This window comes from Haplochromis burtoni, unplaced genomic scaffold (genome assembly GCF_018398535.1).
Source record: "Haplochromis burtoni strain Fernald_Lab_line unplaced genomic scaffold, NCSU_Asbu1 Contig_32, whole genome shotgun sequence".
In the NCBI taxonomy this organism is placed as follows: Eukaryota; Metazoa; Chordata; class Actinopteri; order Cichliformes; family Cichlidae; genus Haplochromis; species Haplochromis burtoni.
The window spans coordinates 482,883-505,638 of NW_024582393.1; the positions used below are offsets into that span (position 1 = coordinate 482,883).

The 22,756-nt window shown below is 39.9% G+C and overlaps 3 protein-coding genes across 3 annotated transcripts; 1 reads left to right on the forward strand and 2 right to left on the reverse strand.

Moving 5' to 3' along the window:
* Positions 1-730: 730 nt before the first annotated feature.
* tmem167b (transmembrane protein 167B) lies at positions 731-4,041 on the reverse strand. The gene is made up of 3 exons (XM_005918530.2): positions 3,883-4,041; positions 3,049-3,180; positions 731-1,955 (listed from the first exon to the last, which is right to left on the reverse strand). Exons 1-3 carry the CDS (start codon positions 3,890-3,892, stop codon positions 1,873-1,875), a joined length of 225 nt encoding a protein of 74 aa, XP_005918592.1. The 5' UTR covers positions 3,893-4,041; the 3' UTR covers positions 731-1,872.
* A 5,943-nt stretch (positions 4,042-9,984) lies between these two features.
* b3galt6 (UDP-Gal:betaGal beta 1,3-galactosyltransferase polypeptide 6) lies at positions 9,985-13,073 on the reverse strand. The gene is made up of 2 exons (XM_005918533.2): positions 12,744-13,073; positions 9,985-12,416 (listed from the first exon to the last, which is right to left on the reverse strand). The coding sequence occupies exon 2, from the start codon at positions 12,404-12,406 to the stop codon at positions 11,387-11,389; it is 1,020 nt and encodes a 339-aa protein (XP_005918595.1). The 5' UTR covers positions 12,407-12,416; positions 12,744-13,073; the 3' UTR covers positions 9,985-11,386.
* Positions 13,074-14,315: 1,242 nt separating this feature from the next.
* Positions 14,316-22,747, forward strand: LOC102301288 (dnaJ homolog subfamily C member 16). The gene is made up of 15 exons (XM_005918537.2): positions 14,316-14,743; positions 14,929-14,995; positions 15,145-15,290; positions 15,622-15,797; positions 17,574-17,758; positions 17,899-18,003; positions 18,326-18,484; positions 18,573-18,703; positions 18,927-19,104; positions 19,468-19,650; positions 19,783-19,859; positions 20,176-20,256; positions 20,399-20,494; positions 21,060-21,230; positions 21,353-22,747. The coding sequence occupies exons 1-15, from the start codon at positions 14,556-14,558 to the stop codon at positions 21,831-21,833; spliced, it is 2,424 nt and encodes an 807-aa protein (XP_005918599.1). The 5' UTR covers positions 14,316-14,555; the 3' UTR covers positions 21,834-22,747.
* The last annotated feature ends 9 nt before the right edge of the window (positions 22,748-22,756 follow it).

Consider the following 22,756-nt stretch of genomic DNA (forward strand, 5'->3'; position numbering starts at 1 on the left):
TTGCAATTGTACAGATTCAGCAAGGTTTTGGAAGAGGCCATTTGAGTACAGTAATTGTCACGTTCAAGAAAATGATTTGAGCTTTGTGACATGGAAGCAGTCATCAGAAGGTGGATACACTGGTCATAAGGATATGGACATCATCAGCAGAAATACACAGGTAGGCTACAGTGTTTAAACAATGCTCATTTGGTATTAAGGAGCCCAAAGTGAACCAAGAAAATATACCCCACCACATTACAACACCAGCAGCCTGGAATACAAGTCCAAGGCAGGATGGATCTTTGCTTATATTTTTAAAATCAAATTCTGACCGTACCATCTGAATAATGCAGCAGGAACTATGATTCCTCATACTAAGCGCCATCTTTCCAATCTTATATTGCCAAACTTATAACATCTGGTGTGGTGTTCTGGTGCTGTAGCTCATCTGCTTCAAGGCTCCATGTATTATCTTCTGTTGGTTGTAATGAGTAGCTTTTTGAGTTATTGTTGACTAGCCACCAGCTCAGTCCAGTCTGGTAATTCTCCTCTGACCTCTGGTATCAACAATTCATGTTCACCCAGAGAACTGCCACTCACTGGTTATTCTTTAGACCGTTTAGAGAGAATAGTCTCAAACATGAGGAAAATCCTAGCAGATCAGAAGTTTATGAAATACTCAGACCAACCCATTTGGCAACATATACCATGCTACTTCTTCTCACTCGGATGGCGGGTTTGAACTTCAGCAGTTCACCTTGACATGCTTCAATGCATTAAACTGTTGCCATGAGATTGGCCAACTAGATATGTACATTTAACATTTGAACAGGCATATTTAATAAAGTGGCTAATCCGTGCAGATAAACTTTTTTTAAAGACAACAATACATAGAAATTGTATGATCAACATTTTACTTAAAATTGCATTGCATTCCCTCCCAAAACAATCTCTTTTGTTGAGAATAGAAATAATGTGACAGAAATGAAGTCGTAACAGCAGTATACATTTAAAATGGCATGAGAAGCACCATCCCTATTTGGCATTGCTTGTAAGTCTTCAAGCAAGACACGGCAAACACATTTTTGCAAAATTTTTGAGATATGCCTCATCTGTTGCAGGTACTACTCGTTTCTCCAGAGTTTTGACAGAATTTTAATTACAGTCTAATGTGTGACATTTAAAACATGTTTTCCAGTACACATTTTGATAACAAAGTATATACAACATACACTTATTTAAAATCTGTATTTTTCTAACCTAAAAAATGTTAACATGGGAGATCCAAAAAAGTAAATAAAAGTGTACACATGGACATTTTTATATATTAGCTTTTATCTTTCCCTCCACCACTGACAGAAGAAACAAACAAACAAACAAAAAAAAAAGAGTTGCTGGGCATGAGCAGAGTTGATCATTTTCACTTTGATCACATGTAACCCCTAGCAAATAACTAGCGTTATGTTTATTTCCAAATATACACAGGTAGGCTATTTTTAAGTTGTATACAGGTGTAAGGTATAATGCACACACAGCCCTTCAATCTTCTGCATCCTTCAGTATTAATTATTACGTGGGGTGGATGGAGACGTCAGACAGTACTACCCAACAACAGAATGTTACCATGTGACCCAGCACTCTCCCTCCACTGAAATAACTGTGGAGTACTTCACATCTGTAGTGCATACATAATATTAAGGTAGAAGCTGTGTACCCAGTCATCAGAAGGGGGCAGCACTGACTTCACTTTCACATGGGTCCAAAGGTCCAGCGGGGGTTCATCAGTCATAGAATCCAAAAGGTGTCCCAACAACAAGGGTTAAAACGTGACCGCAGAGATGAGTCCATCCCCTCTCTGAAAAGTTTGTCCTTTCCCATCTAGCCTCACCATCATTTTAAGAAGACAATGTAGAAGGCCATGGCCAGGCAAGATACTGCCACAGCGATGTGAAGCCTTGTCCCAATTACTGCAGCTGAGAACGAGATAAGATGAGTTAAAACAAGAAGAAAGCATCAGACATAAAGTCAGATCTTCAGCTGAAATATCAGTGGATATTGTGACATACTAGATTGTCTGGAAATTCAGTCATTTTTGCTTAATCTGACAATATAAGTGCGTGAGAAATGAAGGTATTACATCAAACTGGAAAAGTTCTTCCAGTCAAACAGTACAATAAAGCTGGCCTTGCATTTATTTCCCTTTGTTTATAATGACATAATAAAACTGTAAATGCCAAACAGCTGAACTGTTATTACCTTTACTAACAAAACCCTAAACTACAGGCAGTTTTTGTCCGCTTTTCAGCGCTTGTGTGTTCATGTACGAATTTGTTATTATTCTTTTTTTTTAAATCTCCATTATATCTCTGTATATAGTGAGAAGGCAAAAATGGCTGCACATTAATATCAAACATATAAGTAATAAAAACACATTTTTCATTGTTGTTCTTTATAAGCTACACATTCATTGTATAAGACAAAGTAATCAATTGCACGCACTATTAATGTAATTCTTTGAGATTTACTTATTAACAGATATGTATGACAATATTCCAATGTGCCACACCACTAAAACTAGTTTAACAAAAATGCATATACAAACAACATCATACATTGTAACAAAGATGTAATGTTGCCATTTGTTTTGAGGTCAGCCACTACATATAATATTTAATATGCAGTGTAATACGTAATATGTAGTTTAATCAATAATTTGGAAGGATTTAAGAGTTAAATAAATCCCAAAACCTATATAAATATTAATAATCCTGTAACCCTAGACAGTTTATGTAGTATATTTCATCCAGATTGATTGATGCTACTAGGAGGACATGCATACATACACTATGATCATTATAGTAAGAAGATGAGGAGTTCTGAGAAAGAGGGGCCAGTATTTGTGATCTATTTATTATCAACCAACCTTGCGTGTTGTCATTGTTTAATTTAAATACTATATGTACAAGAGTGCAAGACAAAAAAGAAAGCAGCAGGCTGCTAATATTAAGCATATAAAAAAGAAAAGGGGGAAGTCATTGTGTCTGAATCATACTACATCATACTTACCTTTGTAGAACACACCCCACACTCCTTTTTTCTCTGACAGCAGCCAGTTGTTGAGGCGAGGCACCTTTTTGAGGTATGCACAAGTGCAGATAAAAAGCAGCCCGAAGACAAGGATGCCATCGAATGAATAAACTATCGAAAGGGAAAAGTGGCATTGCATGCACTTATTATATTAGAGAATCTAAGAGCACAGAGTAACAATCACTCACTTCTGTTCAGATACAACCAAATACACTCTTAAATGCAGCACAGCCTCCAAAGAGGTTTGCTTTATAAGGAAGCAAATATTGACATTGATCAACCACTAACTCCAAGCGTCATATTAATATAGTATGCAAAACAAAACTATGGATGTCACCGTCTGATTTCCTCTCTGTAGTTACCATTGAGACAAATATTTATGCCAGTGGTGAAGCATACATGTATATTTTGCCTAACAGTGAATTTTTTTCCTTTGACCAAACTGTGCTGTTGCTGCTTGTTGTCTACCTGGCTATCCTGAATTTTTTTTTGTAGCATTAGCCACAGCCACACACAAGTCAAAGCCTGATAGCATAGATACGTGTAACCTTACAAAAAAATAGAAGCTAGGAAGAGGTTCATACTAAACACAGCAGGCTTTGTGACAGTACTGTTATTTAATAGAAAGACAAGTACTATAGCACTGTAATATGTGAAGAGTTTGTTTTGGTGCTAACAGAGTGGCAGTGCTACCCAGGGCCACGTCTACAACTAGCCTAGCCTCAACTAGCCTCAATTCCAAGAAGTAGCTTAACTTCATGTCCCGCTTGTTGTCGACAAGTTCTAGCTAGTTGGAAAACACGGAAAACCTACCATTTGTCATATTCGCAGCTTTTTCTTTGACGATGTTATATGACGGTTTGTTCCTCTAAACTAGCATTCCATCCTAAATTTTAAAGTAGAGATATTATGCAGTCACTCGGCTGACATTTCCGTTTCCCTGACTTAAAATCTTCTTCTACGCTTCACACTGTTGCTGTTCAGTTAGCGTTAGTGCCACCTACTGGCATATTTGATTAAGAGCTCAAATTTACAGTTTTAAACGCCCCTTTAAACTTGTAATCAATTAGGATGCAACTAGAAGTTTTTACTTGTGGAAATCGGATTTTTATTTTTCAAAATATGAAATGAAAAATTACAATTTCACTCACCCATCAAGTTCGACTTCTTAAAATTAGATTTAGATATCCCCAATTGAATTTCTTGATTGATATCTGTAATGCAAAGAGAAACATCTACAACACTGCAACTACTTTCAAATTGAGCTTTTAAATTATAATTTCATTTGTTAAGGGAAAACCCCTATCCGAAGCTGACCCTATGTGAAAAAGTAATTGCTCACCATTGTTAAATTGTGAATTAACTGTGATTACCCACATGTTTTGGAAAGGTGAGTTCAGTTTCACAAGCCACACACAGGCCTGATTATTGGCAAACCTGCTGAATCAATAAATCAGTTAAACAGATTCACATCATGCCCTGATCTCAAGAAAAGATGAAACTTTCAAGGACTTTGAAAACAAAGTCATTGACAGTCAATCTGGACAAGCAATTTCTAAGGCTTTGAAACTCCACCAAACCATGCTGAGAGCTGTGTTGCAATATGAAATGTGGCTGGTCTATTAAAATTACTCCAAGACCACATCACATCAACACCTTGTGCAGAAAGTCATAAAATAATCCAGAACAACATTGAAGAACTACAGGGTTCATGATTCAAGGTCAGAGTTCATGATTCAACAGTAAGAACGACACTGTGCAAAAATATCAACCATGTAAGAACAAAGGTCTTGAGGATCCCCAAGACTCTAGAAAAATATTCTGTGGCCTGGTGAGAGTTTGGGTCCTGTATTTTGTATTTACTTGGGTGATCTTTGTCTAATATTAAAATTTCATGTGCTTACCAAGTACCTCTCTAGTTCTTTGATGTAGGGATAAAATCACTTAAATAATATTCTACAAACTTTCTCATAAACTCTTCTTAATGCAGCACAACCAAGGCAACAAAGCTGAGAGATATTTGTAAACATGATAAGCTCTAACCTTGTGCTTCTACAGAGAGGTAATAAATTATTATAGCATTAGAAAAATGCACCAGTAAAAAACAATCAATACAGCACAAGGCATGTTTTTATTGGTTGTTTCTTGTGGCCAGCACACTGCTCCCCGTAGGGAAATAATATGGGTGGAATGTCGAGGCACAATGAACAAACTGGAGAAAAAGGCTGACTTTGCTGCAGCTGTAAACCTGGACGCACCTTATGCAGCAGCAGAGGGAAGGATGAGGATTAAAGTGAGCTTCCACCCACACTACAGTGAGCTGACATCATTTGCCCCCGTCAAATAAATCAATTACAAGAAAGCTTCAGTCAGATTTAGGCAGAGTGGCGTCACAGTGCTTAACACATGATGTGAAAACCTGAACAAAAATAAAAAATTATGTATATATGTAAAATACATAACACAAAACATTAAAAAACATTCTTAGTTGAGAATTAGAGGTGCAAGTCAGCCTCTGAAGCACGTAGTGTGTGGCTTTACTGATGAGAAAACCATGAGTCCAGACTCGGTGATGTTTGAATATCCTAGACATGGAAAAGACAGAAATGTTGTCACGGTGACAACATATAGACACCTATAAAAACACACTTGTGTTGCACAGATGGGTAATCCCTACATTTCTACACTCACTGGCTCATTGTGTCAGTCTTAGATTAGCCTGTTTTTTACTTTAATTAAATGTCTTATGCTTATATATTTAATAATATATTTAATGAGGGTAGGGTAAAAGTATGCACCTTAACAACAAAGAAAAATGCATTATAGACTCATAGGTTTAACACTTTAATGTGAGCGTTGAATATTCCCATCACTGTGTGTAATAACAGAGCAAAAGACACAAAAAGCCATCTTTATTTTGCTGGCAGTGTTTTTTCATTATTGCTATAATGAATTGCCCTAATCCCTGCATATGCTGCTGCTCTGAGACAACAGAAGTTTCTCCCCTGAAGGAAACAAAGAGTCATAAGACAGTTAATGAGATTTGATAGCGTGGCACCTGTTTGATCATCTGCGCTCCGGCTGCAGAGCACGGGGCACCCCGCTCTCAAAAACAAAGCCGTCCTCCTCCTCCGGTGCATTCGTCTCTGAGGAACACAGCTCAGCAGTCTCTCCTTTGCATCTGTTCATCAATGCTTCTCCACCTGACCACCCAGGTAAGGCGGTTTCATTGATCGCTTTTATGCAATTATGATTAGTGAGTTCTTATTAAATGGAAAACCATATAAGGAACAACTGAATTAATTATTTGGATTATAGATAAAGATATCTATCAAAAGTAAGTGCATGTGAGTTACCATCCTGGTGTATGGAAGCATATTTCTGCCAAATAAATAAATAAAATAAAATATATAGAGATATAAAATAATTATATCTATTAATTTTTCTTATTTTGAGTTAGGAGTCACAAAATTCACAAAATTTCAATTTATTAAATCGACTTACTTTAATTTTTGAGAAACCTAACTCAAAAAATTTAGATAGTTAAGATTTTCACTAATGGATGGAAAATTATGTTTCTTTATTTGGCAGAAGCAAGCATCAATACTAACCAGTTACTTCTTTACTTCTTCATAATTCATTTTGCAGCTGCATAGTTCATGTAGCTAAACGTGATCATTTAAATCTGGCAACATCTTTGTAGGGTCATTACTTTACAATAGAAAGTGCCTGGAGGCGACTGTTGTTGTCAGTCGGCCCTGTGTGAAGAAAATTGAATCCAACTGAATCGAACTCGAGTTCAGGTTCAGGGTTTGAAATTAAAATTGATTATTTATCAGTTATACATGTCTGCTGCCTGATGAACACTGGTTTGTAAATTATTCGACAGTTAAGCGGCGTAGGATCAAAGAAGTGTGAACTTCATCCTACTCCTTTTTGATCATGTAAATTTTGTGATACATAAAGTTAGTCATGGCATCATAATGTTTTTTTCTTTTAATTTTTTTTTATTTATTTATGTGTTTGAAATTAAATAGTGAATCTATCAATTATATTTATATTTAAATGCCATATTATACAATTTATATGTATTTAAGAGTTTTTGGGGGGGGTTGTTTTCCCTTTAACAGGAAGGGTGTCGAGCTTTTGCATACTTAGCTAAAAAAGGTGTTACGCAACTAGATTTTACAGTTTAGATTGCATAATAATAATCATCCTAAATTTAGGCTTCAATTGATTCACACTAGAGAAATCTATTTACCTTTTTGGTGATTTAAGAATATCTAATAACCAGTCTGACTTTATTTTATCAAATGTTTAAATATGCTCATATGCACATTTTTACATTTTGTTTTGTTTGTGTTGCACTTCATAATTCACATAATTACCCCTGGTTTTCATTCAGGTACCACATAAAATGGGCATCCACAATAAAAGAGGTAAGATTAAAGTTTGATGAAAGTGAAGCTCATGGAGTTTGAGTGAATCTAAAGAAACAAACGAGCTTCACTTCACGTGATAGAAACTAGTTTTAGTTTACTTCATGAATATCTTGCTGTAAACATAGGCTGTAGTATTGTGTACACTGAATAAATTGCACTGGCTTGTTATCATGTGTATCAGGCAGACATCAGTGCTGGATGGTCCCATTTCACCAGGTGACTGAAAATCAACAACAGGAGGACAGTGACCTCATTAAACCCAGAAAGCTGCCAAATCCCGTCCTGGCTTCCCACCAACACAGAGCTCTCCATCAAGAGCTGCTATTCTGCCACAGACGGTGAGAAAACACTGACACAGGTAGCAGGTGCTGTTCACAAATGTTACTCCGCATTGTCTACTTGAGTTCTGCACTGAATTGTTCTTCATGTTATAGTACCTTTACTAAAAACACTGAGTATTTTATTAGTGTTCAAACATTTGTCCGTTGGAGAATCCTCTTAATTAACCTTTTTCCCGCTGGCTGGAGTTGTGGCAGCCGTGGATTAGCAGTATGCTTAGGTGGCGTTTAATGTGGATCAAGTCAAAAGTTAAATGCCCATTTGACCCCTGCTGAGGGATCAGCACTGAGCACTGAGTGTTCTCGCTCTCAAGTCTGAGAAAGAACAAAATAATCAATGTAACACAATCAACGACATTTGTGGTGCTTAAACAAGATTTCTAATAAACTTTCATTTATTTCTTTATTTCACACTTGGTTCAATAGTTTCAACAGTTTTGTCCTTTCATACACACAAACCATGCTTTCCCTTGATATAACATTGCAACCATGCGTGAAAAGGAGCAGGTAGAAGAAAATAACTTTAAAAGTTTTATTAACTATAGACACCCATATTCTGTATATACCTACACAAAACAAAGGATTTGTTGCATTAATGGTAACCTTTCTGCACTTACTCATAAGAACCACATCAGGAATTCAATGTTATGGTCTTCTTGTTTGTCTTAATCTAGAGACACGTCTTCTATCAGTTTTTTTATTGTGCCCTCAGAGGTGTACTGCCAAGAAAAAAGCCAGAGCTGCTGTGTGTCCTCGAACAAAAACAGAGACAGAAGAAAAACCAGGAGCTGGCTCTCCACCCTCCCTCTGACTTGGAGGTGAAGCTACGTATACGGCAGCAGAGAATGCAATTTGTAAGTACTCTGATTTTTTTTAAAAAAGCAAAAAAAAAAAGATGCAGGGAATTCTACAATAATGCGTATACTTTTTGAATATTTGCATGCTGACTAAAATTGAATCGTTAGAGAGGACATCCAACAACACATATCTGTCTTGCAGTACGAGCTGGAGGAGAAGAAGAGGAGCGAAAGTCTGAAGAATGTGCCAGAATTTATTCGTGTGAGACAAACACTGAAGCACATCGCAAATTCTTCCCTGTGACGATTCGAGAAAATCTGCACATACCGTTAACGTGAAGTCCAGACAGATTCTTGTTGATACTGTAAATTGAAAGGAACACGATCCTTGAATGAAAACTGTTTGTATTTCAGAAGTGTTCAAGTGTGCCGACTCATATAAACTGCAGTAGTTATGAGTTGCAAAAAGGCTCCTCCAAGCTTCACAGTGGGGGGGGGAAAAAAAACAACAAAAAAAACCAAATCAATTTTGCTACATTTTACATTTGAGCGGAAAAAAAAATCTTTTAAAATGAATGCCATGGGTAAAGATTTCAGCCAATAGAACCACTGCTGCCAGGTAAAGGACCACAGCCACATTGATCCTTTTGTTATGATGCAAATGCAGCGTTTTGCTTACCTTGGGCAGACTTCATGTGGTTACATGCGGCTCAGGTTACTCTGACATATACCACCACCGAACTTTGCATTGTTGCAGACTGAGCACAGTCTCTTTGCTTGGCACACGCTGACACAGCAGGATGGCGAGATGACGAGGCCCACCACAGTATAAGAACTTCTAAGGACCAGTTGAAGGACGACAACAAAAAGCCCAAGATGTTGCCCCAGGCTCCAAAATCCCCAGATCCCAATTTAACTGAGCATCCTGGACATGTGTCCTATAAGCTGCTGCCACACGACCTTCCCAGAGGTCCCGTGTCTCTATAACAACAGATCAACTTTAGTAGCAAGAGAGAGGGCCGTGGCGTGTTGGCACATCAGTTTTTCAGTATTAATAAAGCAGCATCATATTCTTAAATCTTAGCAGGACCGGCCTTTTGTAGAGTTCTCCATTATGAATGCATTTGGCTGTAATGTGCCCCTTTAAACAACTGATGTAAAAGATTTACATGACAAGAATAATTTATTTCTTTTTTTAATAAAACATCCAGGGGCAGCTGACCATTTACATATTTATATATATATAAAAAAAGTGACAAACACTTGAATTGCATTGAATTAAAATCTGCTACTGACAACACTGAGAAAGAGTCATTATTCACAACAATGTAACAGCAGTCATTAAAAAAAAAAAAAAAAGAGCTTAAATGTTGCCGTTTGTGCAGCAGTCTTCATTTTTAAGCGCTCCAATATATCTTACCCCTTTGATCAAAGCTGCTGTACAGATTTCACAAGTTTTGGGAAACAGCCACTGACATCACAAAGGTGGGTTTCCGTTCGGGAGGCTAACATCAGAGAAAACAGACAACGGATAAATAACGATTGAGAGAAATTAAAACAAGTCTTCATGCTTAAAAAAAAGTGACTCAGTGCCAGCCGGTAGTCGACTCCCGCATCCGTGTTGTGTTGCAAACAAAACATTCAGATTTATGCCTCTGTACAGTAAAATATCCACACCTGGACTTTAGTGCTCTATCAGAAATGTAAGTACCATAACGGAATTCTCAAACAGGTTCCAACATGAGGAAAAAAAGAAGTCCTGCCGAATCCCACATGTTCGCCCATTTTCTCTGAGACACGCAAAACCTTGAGCACCATCGATCGTAAACAAAAAGTCAATCTATGACTTTTGCAAATTTTCTCAAACATATTTTAAATACAAACTGTATCCATGAGCAGCGACCACACCCACTGCAAGCCCGTCCAAACTCAATACCAGTGTGTCATGTTTGCCGCAGAATAAAATAACAAAAGAAAAAAGGTAGACATCAACAGAATCAACAGAAGGGTAACGATCTCCTGTCTGGGTTTTTCTTGTACTAGCTACTATACTGTAATAACTTTAAAGCATATCTCATATATGTAGAAAAAGGTCCAGCAGGTTAAGAGAACATACAGACACTGAAAAGAAGTAGGCAGAAGGTGATAAGGTTAAGCACTTACAGTAAAACCAAAGGGGCTCAACAACGAAGCAGGACTGAAGATGGCTTCTGTTAAAATACTCGAGGAGCAATATCTCTTGACGGTTCACGCCAAGCCGTAAAACTGATACCCGACATCGTACTTCAAGCTGTCGCTCTGATTTAAATGGGTGATTTTAGCTCTATAACCACATAAAAGCGAGTATTAATGTGTGGAGCCCCCAAAAGAGTGTTTGAAACACAGCTTTTGATTCGTGAAAATGTGAATCTCTTCGTTCATGGCTTTTTCTCCATCCAAACCCTCACAACCACAGCTATAACATGTCAAACCCACACAAAAGGGAAATGAAACTAATTGTAGGTTTAGAGCTCCTAAAGCTGCTTTAACAAGATCGAACAAAAATAAAATCAAAAAACAGTGAATTGCACCCTTTTTGTGTTTTCACAAATGCTACAATTTGTGTGTCTTGTATCAGTTAGGTGACTTTAAACGGTCTAACAATGGAGACTTGGTGGAAAGGAAAAATCCGATAACATTACTGACTTTGACGACATGACTATAGATATAAAGCGAACTTCAGCCTTTTAGAAAACAATGATTACGGGATCCCATCCTTTCTTTGGCAGCACTGTGAGGGTGGCACACTCCAGTCATACACGTAGGACAGACGCAGCTTGACTTCCTCCTTGCAGAGCTTGCCATCGCGCTGCAGAGTCTGATGTTTTTCCAACATGTCCTCCAAGCTCTGCTTATGCGTCACCAGGTATTTGTTGTTGCAACCACGTGACTTGTACTCTGTGTCAAAGCGTGGGTCATGTGTCCGCCGGACGTCTACCGGTGCCAGCCACGCGCCCAGCGACACGTCCTCGCTCTGCCACGTCTTGAAGTATCCTGCATTAAGACGCACGTAATGCACCAGATCGGCCGAGAGCACGTAGCCGCCGCCCAGCGCGTAGGGGAGGTAGTAATCGCACAGCTCCCACGAGCTTTCGCGCCACTTCCCCGCCGATTTCACCCGGCCTCTGCCTGAGAAGAAGCCCCAGTACAACCGGTTGGGCTCCTTCCCCTTCAGCTCCTCTTTGAGGAGGTCCAAGCGAGCGAATGTGTCGTCATCTGCTTTCAGGACAAACGTGAACTCCACGTTCTGGTCCAGCCAGGTGTACATGTGCAGCAGTTTGAGGGTCAGGTTCTCGTAAGAGTCTCGCAGGTCGGGCAGTAAGAGTAAGTCCTTGTGCCGCCCTTGCTCCGTGTTAAGATTCTGAAGGTCCTCACTGGAAAGGCCCTGTGTTCCTACTACAAACATGGCCAGAACATCAGAGTCCCGCTTGGCAAGCCAGGTGCTGCGGATAATACTACGTCGCTCCGTGTACTTCGGTCCTGTTGTGATAAGGACCACGAGAAATGCTGACAAGTCTTTGGATGCAGAGGGAGGATTCTGTTGCGCTGGGCGGGGCTGAAAACCGATGGCTTGGGGGGCTCTGCCAGGAGGATCGGGGTGACCCTGTTTTAGGGTTTCTGATGTGCATTTTGCTAAGAAGACCAGAACTACAGCAAAGCTGCAAACTGTGCCAATGACCAGCGCTGTCTTGTGGCGGCACACCAGACGAAACAGATTCATGATGCGGACTCTGGAGTGAAAAAACAAAAGAGGCAAAATATATCAGCTTTATCATCACGAATTATAACTGTCAAACATAAATATGAACAAGTATGGTTAAAGGGGAACGAGCAAAGAGCTTTTGCGTCTTTCTGTTTTCACGTAGATGCTTTAGCAAAGTAACCTCAGCTCTTTCACTCACCCATGATTCTGCAGCACCAACTGGTTTCTAAGCTTAGTAGCTTAACAGTACACACACACACACACACACACACACACACACACACACACACACACACACACACACACAAATGCAGTAACCAGTTATGAACTGAACTGAAGAGAATTTGTTAGTTACCTTAGCAAATGAAAGCGTGTGCCTGTGGTGTGAACGGTACAGCTGGAGCGGACCACTGATAGCAGCTTTGCAGAGCTAGCGTTAGCTACCGAGACCAGACCATCTGCGCACTTTGTAAGCTCACTGCGCGGTATGCAAACGCAGAAAGACAGCTCATATTGGAAGGAAGGATGGAAACTTGGTCTTTTCACTGGGTCAGTCTGGGTTACAATAAGCAGCCTCTGTCATTCACCGTTCAGAGATCCGCACACAAGGTATCAATGCAATCACTGTCTACCTCCAAGTAGTGTCACTTACGGGTCTTCGTGACGCAGGGGAAACGGAAGTGAACCTCCGCCCCCCAAAATAGAGGTTTTAAAATGGCGAAAAGATAGGTTTATATTGACAAGGATTTAATTTAATTTTTATTCTTAAAAATGAGCATAAGCAAATAGACAAACACCACAACTCAATGTTGCAGGGTTTTGTTTTTTTTTTGCCAAAAACGGATAAAACACAATGATTACAGTAATATAAAACAACACAAAAAAGAACAACAAAAAAGAGCTGCGAGATCTAATTTTGCCACTTGTGATAATAAAGAAAAAATCTAAAATTAAAGCAGACTGAAGAAAATTGAGTGCTGTGAACAGCTGTAAACTAGAGCATGCGCAGTAGTCATTCTCCAGCTTGGAGCCCAGACCGGATGTTGTTATGTTTACTTCAGAATATAAGCATGCAAGTCCTTTGGCAAATTAAAGATAATCACAAACCTCAAATACTAAGGCTGTCATTATTGGGTCTGTGTGAGGTAGAGCTCGGGAGGATACCAGGAGCTATCAGTGATGGGTGACCTGACCACTCAGTTATTAACCACTGAACAATGCAGCTTTAAAAGACTGCTGCTAGTTGTTCCTTCATCTACACTGCTGTGAAAAGTTTTTCGTGTTTATACGTACACTATTCAGACCATATATATATATATTGTATTAGACAAAGATTACCCGAGTACATACAAAATACAGTTTTGAATGATAATTTCAAAGGAAAAGGTTGTCCAAACCCTGTGTGAAAACGTAATTACCCCCTAAACTTAATAACTGTTTGTGTCACCCTTCGAAGCAAGAACTGCAGTCATGAGTCTGTGATAACCAGCAATAAGTCTTTCACATCACTGTGGAGGAATTTTCTCCCACGCTTCTTTGCAGAAGTGTTTTAATTCAGCCACATTGGAGGGTTTGAGCATGAACGGCTTGTTTAAGGTCATGTCAAAACATCTCAAAAGGATTTATGTGAGGGCTTTAACTAGGCCATGCCATTTTTGCCCAGTCTCTTTCTTATTGTTGAATCATGAACTCTGGCCTTAACTGAGACAAGTGAGGTCTGCACTAAGCTATTTAAATAAAAATCTATCAATCAGTCATCTTATCATAAGTTAATCAGTCTTTCGACAATGCCTTTATTAGCCCTCGTGTGGTTTTTATTATTTCTTTGTAATTAATCATGGATTTTTCTTGAATTATACTTTTTTTTTTCAGTTATTGTTCCTTTAGTTAGCCTAATTTTCATTTACTTTGAAAGTTTCAACCGGAAGCTGGTTTTCATCGCCGGCATGATACCGACTGTGCTAATGTCCATCAGTTCCTGGAAATAATGGCTTCGTCTTAGTGAAATACTACAATGTTGTGTGTGGTTATGCATAGCAGTCAAAGAGTTCGGCATGTGTGATCATGTAAGCCCGTCTGTTGCTGGAGAGCTTTGTAGCGTTACTCATCTGGACAGTACGGTAGATAACTGACGTTACTGTTGGACAAGGACAGAGACAGACAGATCATGAGGGTTTGGAGGACCAGCCGACAGTCTGGGAAATGTGCAGCTTTTCTCGCCATCTTTATGCTAATTTTGAGCGCAGAGCTGGTGAAAACAGCCTCTGAATATGACCCCTATTACACCCTGGGTGTCAGCAGGAGTGCCAGTCAAGCCGAAATCAAAAGGGCATACAAGAGGCTTGCCAGAGAATGGTGAGTGACTGACAACCGGGCCCCTAATGTCAGCCCATCATATCTTAGCTGACAGTCAGCATTTCACATTTGGCATGAACTGCTGTTAGTATTTGCTTAACCCATCACTGTGTAGGCCTGTTTCAGAACCTTAAATGTAACCCTCTTTGAATCTGCTGGTAATCCGTAATGTCACCCTTTTGTAGGCACCCAGATAAAAATAAGGACCCTAATGCTGAGGACATGTTCATCAGGATTTCTAAGTCTTACGAGGTGGGTGAAAAGGGATCATTACATGTCGTAGTGGCATTTTAACATGGTTCATTTAATTCACTTTCACTTTCTTTATCATAGTCTCTTCCCCATATTGCAGACATTACTGTCAGAGCCTTATCGTTTCCCGTTTCCTGTTTTGCACACAGATTCTATCTAATGAGGAGAGAAGGTCCAACTTTGACCGGTTTGGGCAGAAGGATGAAAACCAGCACTTTGGCCAGTCACAGCATCACGGTTTCCGCAGCTTTCACAGCAGCTTTTACTTTGATGAGTCCTTTTTCCATTTCCCCAGGTACCCTCTGCTGTCAGTGTAATCTGGGCTCCTCTTTGTGTTTGCAAACCAAACAAAAATATATATAAGCAGATTCCTTACATACATCACACATCAGTTCATACACTGAATACATCAATTTTGCCTCTTACACATATTTAGACTTGATCCTGTTATTCTTGTTCTTTTTTTTCTTTCTTTTTTTGGAGAAGCTTCTCTATCTCATGAACACTAATTCAACCCAAGCAAACAAATTAAAGTTACAGTTGCAGTTTACTCTCAAGCTGTGTACTGTTAGCATCTTTGAGGTTAGATCTTAAAACACTTCATGTTTTTCCCTGCTTTTCTCCAGGAACAGAGACTTTTCAGACAGCAAGTACATGCTTCGCCTTGCACAGTTTAACAACGAAGTCCTTCCAGACAGCCACAAGAGGCCATACCTAATAAAAGTGACCTCAGAGTGGTGCTTTGCATGCATCCATATCGAGCCAGTGTGGAAGGAGACCGTGCAGGAGCTGGAGCCTTTAGGTAAGGATATCAGTGTGTCCTAACACCATCTGGGGATAAAGGCATCAGCTCACAAGATTAATGTCTGCACAACTGCCCATTAGGGCAACAGTGTTGAGATGCTTTACTGAGAGCCTTGCGCTTCTTTAATTATTCATTATGGTTTATTTGTTGTTCTTGGTTTCTTGAAGCAAAGAGTGAAACAAGAGAACTCAACTCTATATAATGATTGTGAATAGCTGAGAGTTTGGCTTATTAGAAGCACAGTTAGTGTGTATCAGCAGTCTTGCTGTTTATGCAACCCTCTTGCACCGAGCTGATGTCACCTGTGAGAACAACTGGGATTTACATAGAATTTCACAAGGTGGATGTTACAACTGTTTAACAAAAGTCTCTTGCTTTGCTTCAAGATTCAAGGCCTTTATTGTCACTATGCAAACATAACAAAATTACAGCGATACTAATCTCCCGTGGCACGTAACATTTAGATGGTGACAGAAATAAAAAAGAAAACAAGTAAAATGTAAGAAGTACAAATGATTAAAAATTCTGCACTAACAAAGCTAAAAAGAACAGCAAGAGTGAGGGCGCGTTAGCAGTTTTATAGTACTGGACAGAGTGCAAAATGATTACGCAAGTTCTAAAATGTTGATAAAATAAGTCATGTACCCATATAAATATGTCTATCTGAAGGATGAAAACATGACTGTACGTGAGATACAGAAGAAGCATAACTCTGAAGGTGCCTGCCTCATGGGGCGAGCATAATAAATAGCGTCTAAGGTGTGTGGAGGGTCCTTTATTTGTCTGTCAAACAGCTGTTGTGACTCACCTACAACTGCTGAGGTTTTGCCATCCCAAGAAATCCCAGCTTCAGAAACCTGAAGTTGGGGACTATCTCCATGGCTTCTTTCATTAATGTATAGATGTTTTTGAGGTGCATGTGTGGTTTATTTTGTAGCCCAGATGTCTACAATGATCTCTTTGGTCTTTGTGTTCACACACCATAATATTATAATTTGAACCTTTTCCCTGTGTGCGTCATTTAGGAGGCTACTCGTGATTGTATTATTTGCAAACTTAACAGTGGTGCTTGAGTCTGGACGGGTTCAGTAATTAGTGTAGCTTCTGATGCTAAAGCGGTATTAAGTACTGTGCTGTTCAGGTCATTTTATGACTTAAACTAGGGAAATAGTAGTTCTTCTTAGAGGCTTTAAGAGTCTCATATTCCTGAGCTTCACAGTAGTTGTTTAGTGAAAGTGAAAATCAATCTTAACTCTTTACCTCGTAAAGACGACATTTAAAATCCTCTCCGGTGTATATAAGTAAAGATCATTGGAATATTGTTTCCAAGACTAGCCCCAGTAAGCTGTATAGACCTCCTTCGCTAAACCTCTTATGCACACACAGTCATTTTTTTTCTGGAAGCAGGCCGAAATATGACAGAAACCTGAAACTCAGTTCAGAAAAGAGAAACGAGGGTTAGCACTACCAGGTGTCCAAGGGGAAAGAGCTGAAATAGAATTTACTCACATCACTTGCATCCTTTATTATTATAAACAGATTTAGCCATAGATATATTTGAATACAGAGAAATTTGCCATCATCTTGTTGTAAGTGGAAAAAAAAAAGGTTTCATTCAATGACATTAACTCACCATGTAAAATTATTGGATGATAACAAATCTGCCAATACTGTTTAGGATTTATTTATTTATTTTTAACTTGCTGAGGCAGAGGATTTGTTTTACTCTAGTATGCCAGGTCCAACTGTAATCTGTTGTTATTTTTACTCCAGGTATAGGCATTGGTATTGTAGACCTGGGCTTTGATCGGGCTTTGGCCAAGCAGCTGGGAGCTTACCGTGCTCCCTCCATCATCGGGGTGGTGAACGGAAGAGTGACCTTCTTCCATCAGGCAGTGGTGCGGGAGTTCCTGCGACAGTTTGTTGAAGATTTGCTGCCCCAGAAACTGGTGATGAAGGTAACTAAAACTGACACAATTGTGCTGCTACTGCATGTGTGTGCCATCATCAGTTTTTCTTCTGTGTTTATAGATTAGTCATCATGGCTAATAAAGTTGCAGGAAGTATATTTTTCAGCTAATTTCTGTTGTTTTTGTAGATCACTGACGATAACTACATGGCATTTCTTGAAAACTGGCATGTGGAAAATAAACCCAGAGTTCTGTTGTTTGATCAGGTCCCCATTGTTCCCCTGCTCTACAAGGTAGGAGAAGAACACATCCAGATCACTCATTACAGAATGAGTTGTTCAGCCTGCCTCATCCCCTGCTTATAAAAAACAAAAATGCATGACGGCACATAAATAGACTCCCAACAGCAAGTGCAGAGGTCTCTGTTTTTGCAGCTCTTCCGCTTAAAATTGTTCCTTTTTCCAAATAGATTAATTTTATATTTATATACCGCACAGAATTTTAGCTAATTTATTTTCGCCTTAGATGGTTAACAATCAAAAACGAATACAAAAGCAGCGTCATTTTTGTCTTGAGCACCCTTTCAGGCTCTAATCTTTCCATACGACCCCACAGTTGACGGCATTCGCCTTCAGAGATTATGTGCGTTTCGGCTTTGTGGACCAGGGTGGCACAAGCAGCACCAGGCTCCTGCTGCAGTTCAACATAAACACATATGCTCCCACCATGCTGCTCTTTAAGGAAGACACGGTGAAGCCTGTTGACATCATCCAGGTACACCAGGAATATGCTGCAGCTTAAAGCCGGTTCCTTATGGTAATAGATTTAAACTTTACATAGAAGGATCTTTGTTTTTTATCAGGCCAGAGGGATGAAGCGACAGATGATGAACGAGTTTGTCTCAAACAACAAGTTCCTGCAGGTGCCACGACTGGTCAGCCAGCAGCTTTTTGATGAGCTATGTCCTGTCAAGCAGTTCCACCGGCGGAGGAAGTAAGACATTTTGTGAACAGATTAGTAGCCAATAGTCCTGCACTTATGATCCTACTTAGATTGATCTCTTGTAAACTGAGCCAAGACTGTTAGAAGAAAAATACGTTTTTTTTTATAACTGTAAGAAGCAGAATAGTTGGACAGTTGTCATGATGGTAATGCAAAGGTTGTGTAGTTACATTTGACTGCGGTGGCTGGGGAGCTGATTGCGAGTGGGTTGCAGGTACTGTGTGCTGCTGATCACAGGCGATGACCCAGCCTATCTCGCAGCCAATAAGGCCTTCCTGGACTTCGCCTCAGCCAACAGCAAAGATGTGCTACGGTTTGCATATGTCTACCAGCGTCAGCAGCAGCCTCTCTGCCAGGCATTGCTCCAAAATCAGGGAGCACACTCTGCTCAGGTCAGTGGTCAAAACACACACAGTCCATACTTTACAAAAGCAATCCCCAAAGTCAAGAGTTCTGCAGCCCGCTTAAAAACCAGAAAATCTTTTTTAGTGGCTGTTATTACTGCGGCCCACCCCGGCCAACGTTTTGGGAATCACTGCTTTGCAACAATCATCACTTTTCTGTCTGTTATTGCTACAAAAAAAAAAAAAAAACCTCAAGGACATCCTGCACTTTTTGGCAAACCACCTTCATATACCCAGAACAACTTGCAATGGAAGATCTCTCTGATACGATGTGTCACATTACCGATATGTGCAGACTAAAGATGGTGCAGCACCTCAAATTACAGTCACAGTGCTCCTAAACACTGACAGGTGGTGATTCTCGAGAGGCGGAGCCAGACTGGTAAAGTCCTGTACCGCTCCGTGAGCGGTGGCTGGAATGGCAGCGAGGAAGACAAGTACCACCTTCATGAACAGCTGGAGCTCCTTCAGAAGGACCCCACCTATCTGACTTCAGACGCCACCTTACCAGAACTCAACAACGAGATGGCCCCCGTAAGTGCCAGCGTAGATGCTTTAGTCGAGAGCCTGCCAGGCTGGGCCTGCATGGGCATTCACACATTCATCTGAGGGTGAACTTCATTGAATTATATTTTTGCATTAATGTCCTTATTTTTCCCTTACCAGATTTTTATCATTCGGTGGATGAATGCTGCTTATGATTACATGCTTCAAATATACGATGACCTTCTCTACTCAAATTGGTAAGACAATACTGATCCAGGGAATCTGCTGAGTTCACTGTAAGAAAGAGACAGTCAAACAATGTTTGTTTTTCCTGATATTTTTGAAATGATTAAGTAAGTGAATCATTCTGTATCAGAATGAATATGAACGTTGAGGTGGCTCTGTATGTTCTTATGTTCTGTCTTTAATTACAGCTGTAACGCTGCTCCTCTAAAGTGTATCAACATGTAGAGACAAAATTAGCTGAAATGAAAAGTTTGCGCTGTGCATTGTATTTTTTTCCTGTATGTTTCAATCCAAACTCCTTTTTTTACTTCATTTTTTTCCTGCAAGGCGAGAGATGATGCCTATTCTGTCCTTGATCTTCTCAGCTCTCTTCATTGTTTTTGGCACCGTCATCATCCAGGCGTTCAGGTGAGGTAGACCCTGTTGGCAGACATGCATACTGAAACTTGACTGGTTGGCAGGTGCTTGCAGATGTTGAGCTGAGTCAAACTCTGGGAAAATATCATGATCTCAAAAGACTGATGATTTTCTTTCTTTGGTATATTTTCAGTGAGCCGGGTGAGAGCAAACCCCAAAAACCAAAACCAAAGCCAAAGGAGCAAACACGAACTGAGGATGATGCATCGAGCAGAGCAAGTACCTTCAGGTAATGTAATGACAAGTATAAGAGCCACTCTCATACCTTCCATGAGCGACTCTAATTGGAAATAATGCTTTTGAAAGCATATTTTGAAATTTTGTAGGTTTTTATCTAGCAGGCAGGATCATGGATGATTCCATGTGACCTAATACAATAATGTTTGTGCGTTAATAGTTTCTCAGTCCAATACACCAAAAACCTTTGTCAAAAGAGAGTGCAGGTATGGGTCATTTTTGTTAGATACTTTTTTTATGCTTGAAGGATTCTTAGGTCACTTTGAAGTGGTGTAAAAAAAACCAAAAAAAAAAACCAAACAAACAAGGAGAAACATGAAACTGCACTAAAAAGGATTGCAAAAGAAGGCAGTGTGCAAAGAAAAACTTTGAAAGACCTCCGAGAAAGCCTGGAGAGCTACTGCTCAAGACTAACTTTGAAACTCACAAAAACATTTGGCTCTTTGGAAGCAAAATATAAAGAAATGAATAATGACTCAAAACCTTTGCACTGTACTGTATATGGACATGAACTACAAAAGCATATTTCATTAGGTTTTCCTCTTTGGTTTGTGTAGCCGTCCTCCAAAAAAGGACTTTGTGGAGGTGACAGAGCTAACAGGCATTACATACACCAGTAACCTTGTCAAGCTGAGGCCTGGCCACATCAATGTCCTGCTGGTGCTCACCAATGCTTCCAAGAGTGCTTTGCTCCGGAAATTTGCCAAGGAGGTTTTCTCTTTCTCTGGGTAAGTGTGGAGGTTTTACTTTTCATGAGTCTAAAGTGGTATCTGCTATACTATTGATCTGGCCTGCTAATATCCTCCAATGGCTATCCTAAATCCTAAATCTCTTTGCTGCCTATCTGCAGGTCTGAGACCCTCCACTTCTCCTTCCTCAACGCTGATAAGCATCGCCACTGGATGCCATCACTCCTTCGCTTGGATCGTGATGGTGCGCAGAGCCAGAGCCATTCAGATGACGAGGAGGAGTCTTCCAACTACATGGGCTATGTCCTGGCCCTGAATGGCCACAAGAAATATTTCTGCCTCTTTAGACCCGTGTTCACAGGGGACGATGGCAGCGATTCATCTTCTGATACCTCATTCTCCTCAGACAGCAGGAGGAAGTCCCGTTCCAAGTCAAGGTCTAGCTCACACTCCCGGTCGCGATCCCGTTCCAGGGAGGATGGATCCAGCTCCAGGAGAGGCTCCAGCAGGGCCACTAGCATAGAGGTCCACCATAAGCTTGACAGGCTGGGACTGTGGATGGAGAGGCTAATGGAAGGGACCCTGCCCAGGATACGTGTCCCAGCATGGCCCACGCTTTTTGACGACACTGCAGAGGGCTGAAGCTGAATTAAGAAAATTAGTTTTCAGGTTTGTTTGTTGTTGTTTTTTTTTTAAAGTTCTATTTTGCAGCTGTAGTTTGCCACTGAACTGTTGAAACCCAGTGTTTTACAACAGCAGAATGCGCGTTCTTAATTGTTTTGTTAACGTGTTTACATCCACACAATGCATTACGGCTCAGACGTTAGCTCTAGCTAGCTGTGAGTGCAAAAATGTTTATCTACATTCATGAGGTTAAACTCATGCAGCATGGGAGATGTGCGTTTATTTCTGTCTGCTCAAGGACTTTAAAACCACATTGAACCTCTGAACTTTCCATCCACTGTTAACACCTCCCTAGAGTTTGACCTTTTAACGTTATGTCCCACTGATGGAAAAATCTGACACTTCAGAGGCTTTCTTTGGGAGCAGGCTAATGATGGCATGCAAACTGAAATTGTTGCACTGTTACAGATGATTTGTCTCTGTGGGATTGCAGGATCCTTCAATTGAATTTGATTTTGTACTTTAGTTTGCTATTCATAGCTGACATCGCTTTCAGACAAACAGAACTTACACAGCCTCAGAACACCCAATAACAGGGTGAAATGCATATTGATTAACCTGCTTGAGGCTGATTTACCTGTTTTGTTCGTTACCTTCAATCAACAGGAACAATAAATCAAACCGTATATTTGTCCATTTTAATACTTGGCCCTTTAACCACAGCAGATGTTAATGCATGGAATAAGTAGACCTAAAATCACATCATAAAACTCACCCTTGTCTCTGTAATAGAATAATTTGCTGCTCAACAAATAATAATTGTATTCTTCTATGTCTTTTGGAAGTCATTCTAACTGTATAAAATGAAGTGTAACTAAATTCCTTTTTAAAACGGTTTATTTATTAAAGTGTGCAAATATGTTTGACCTTGATATCTCTGT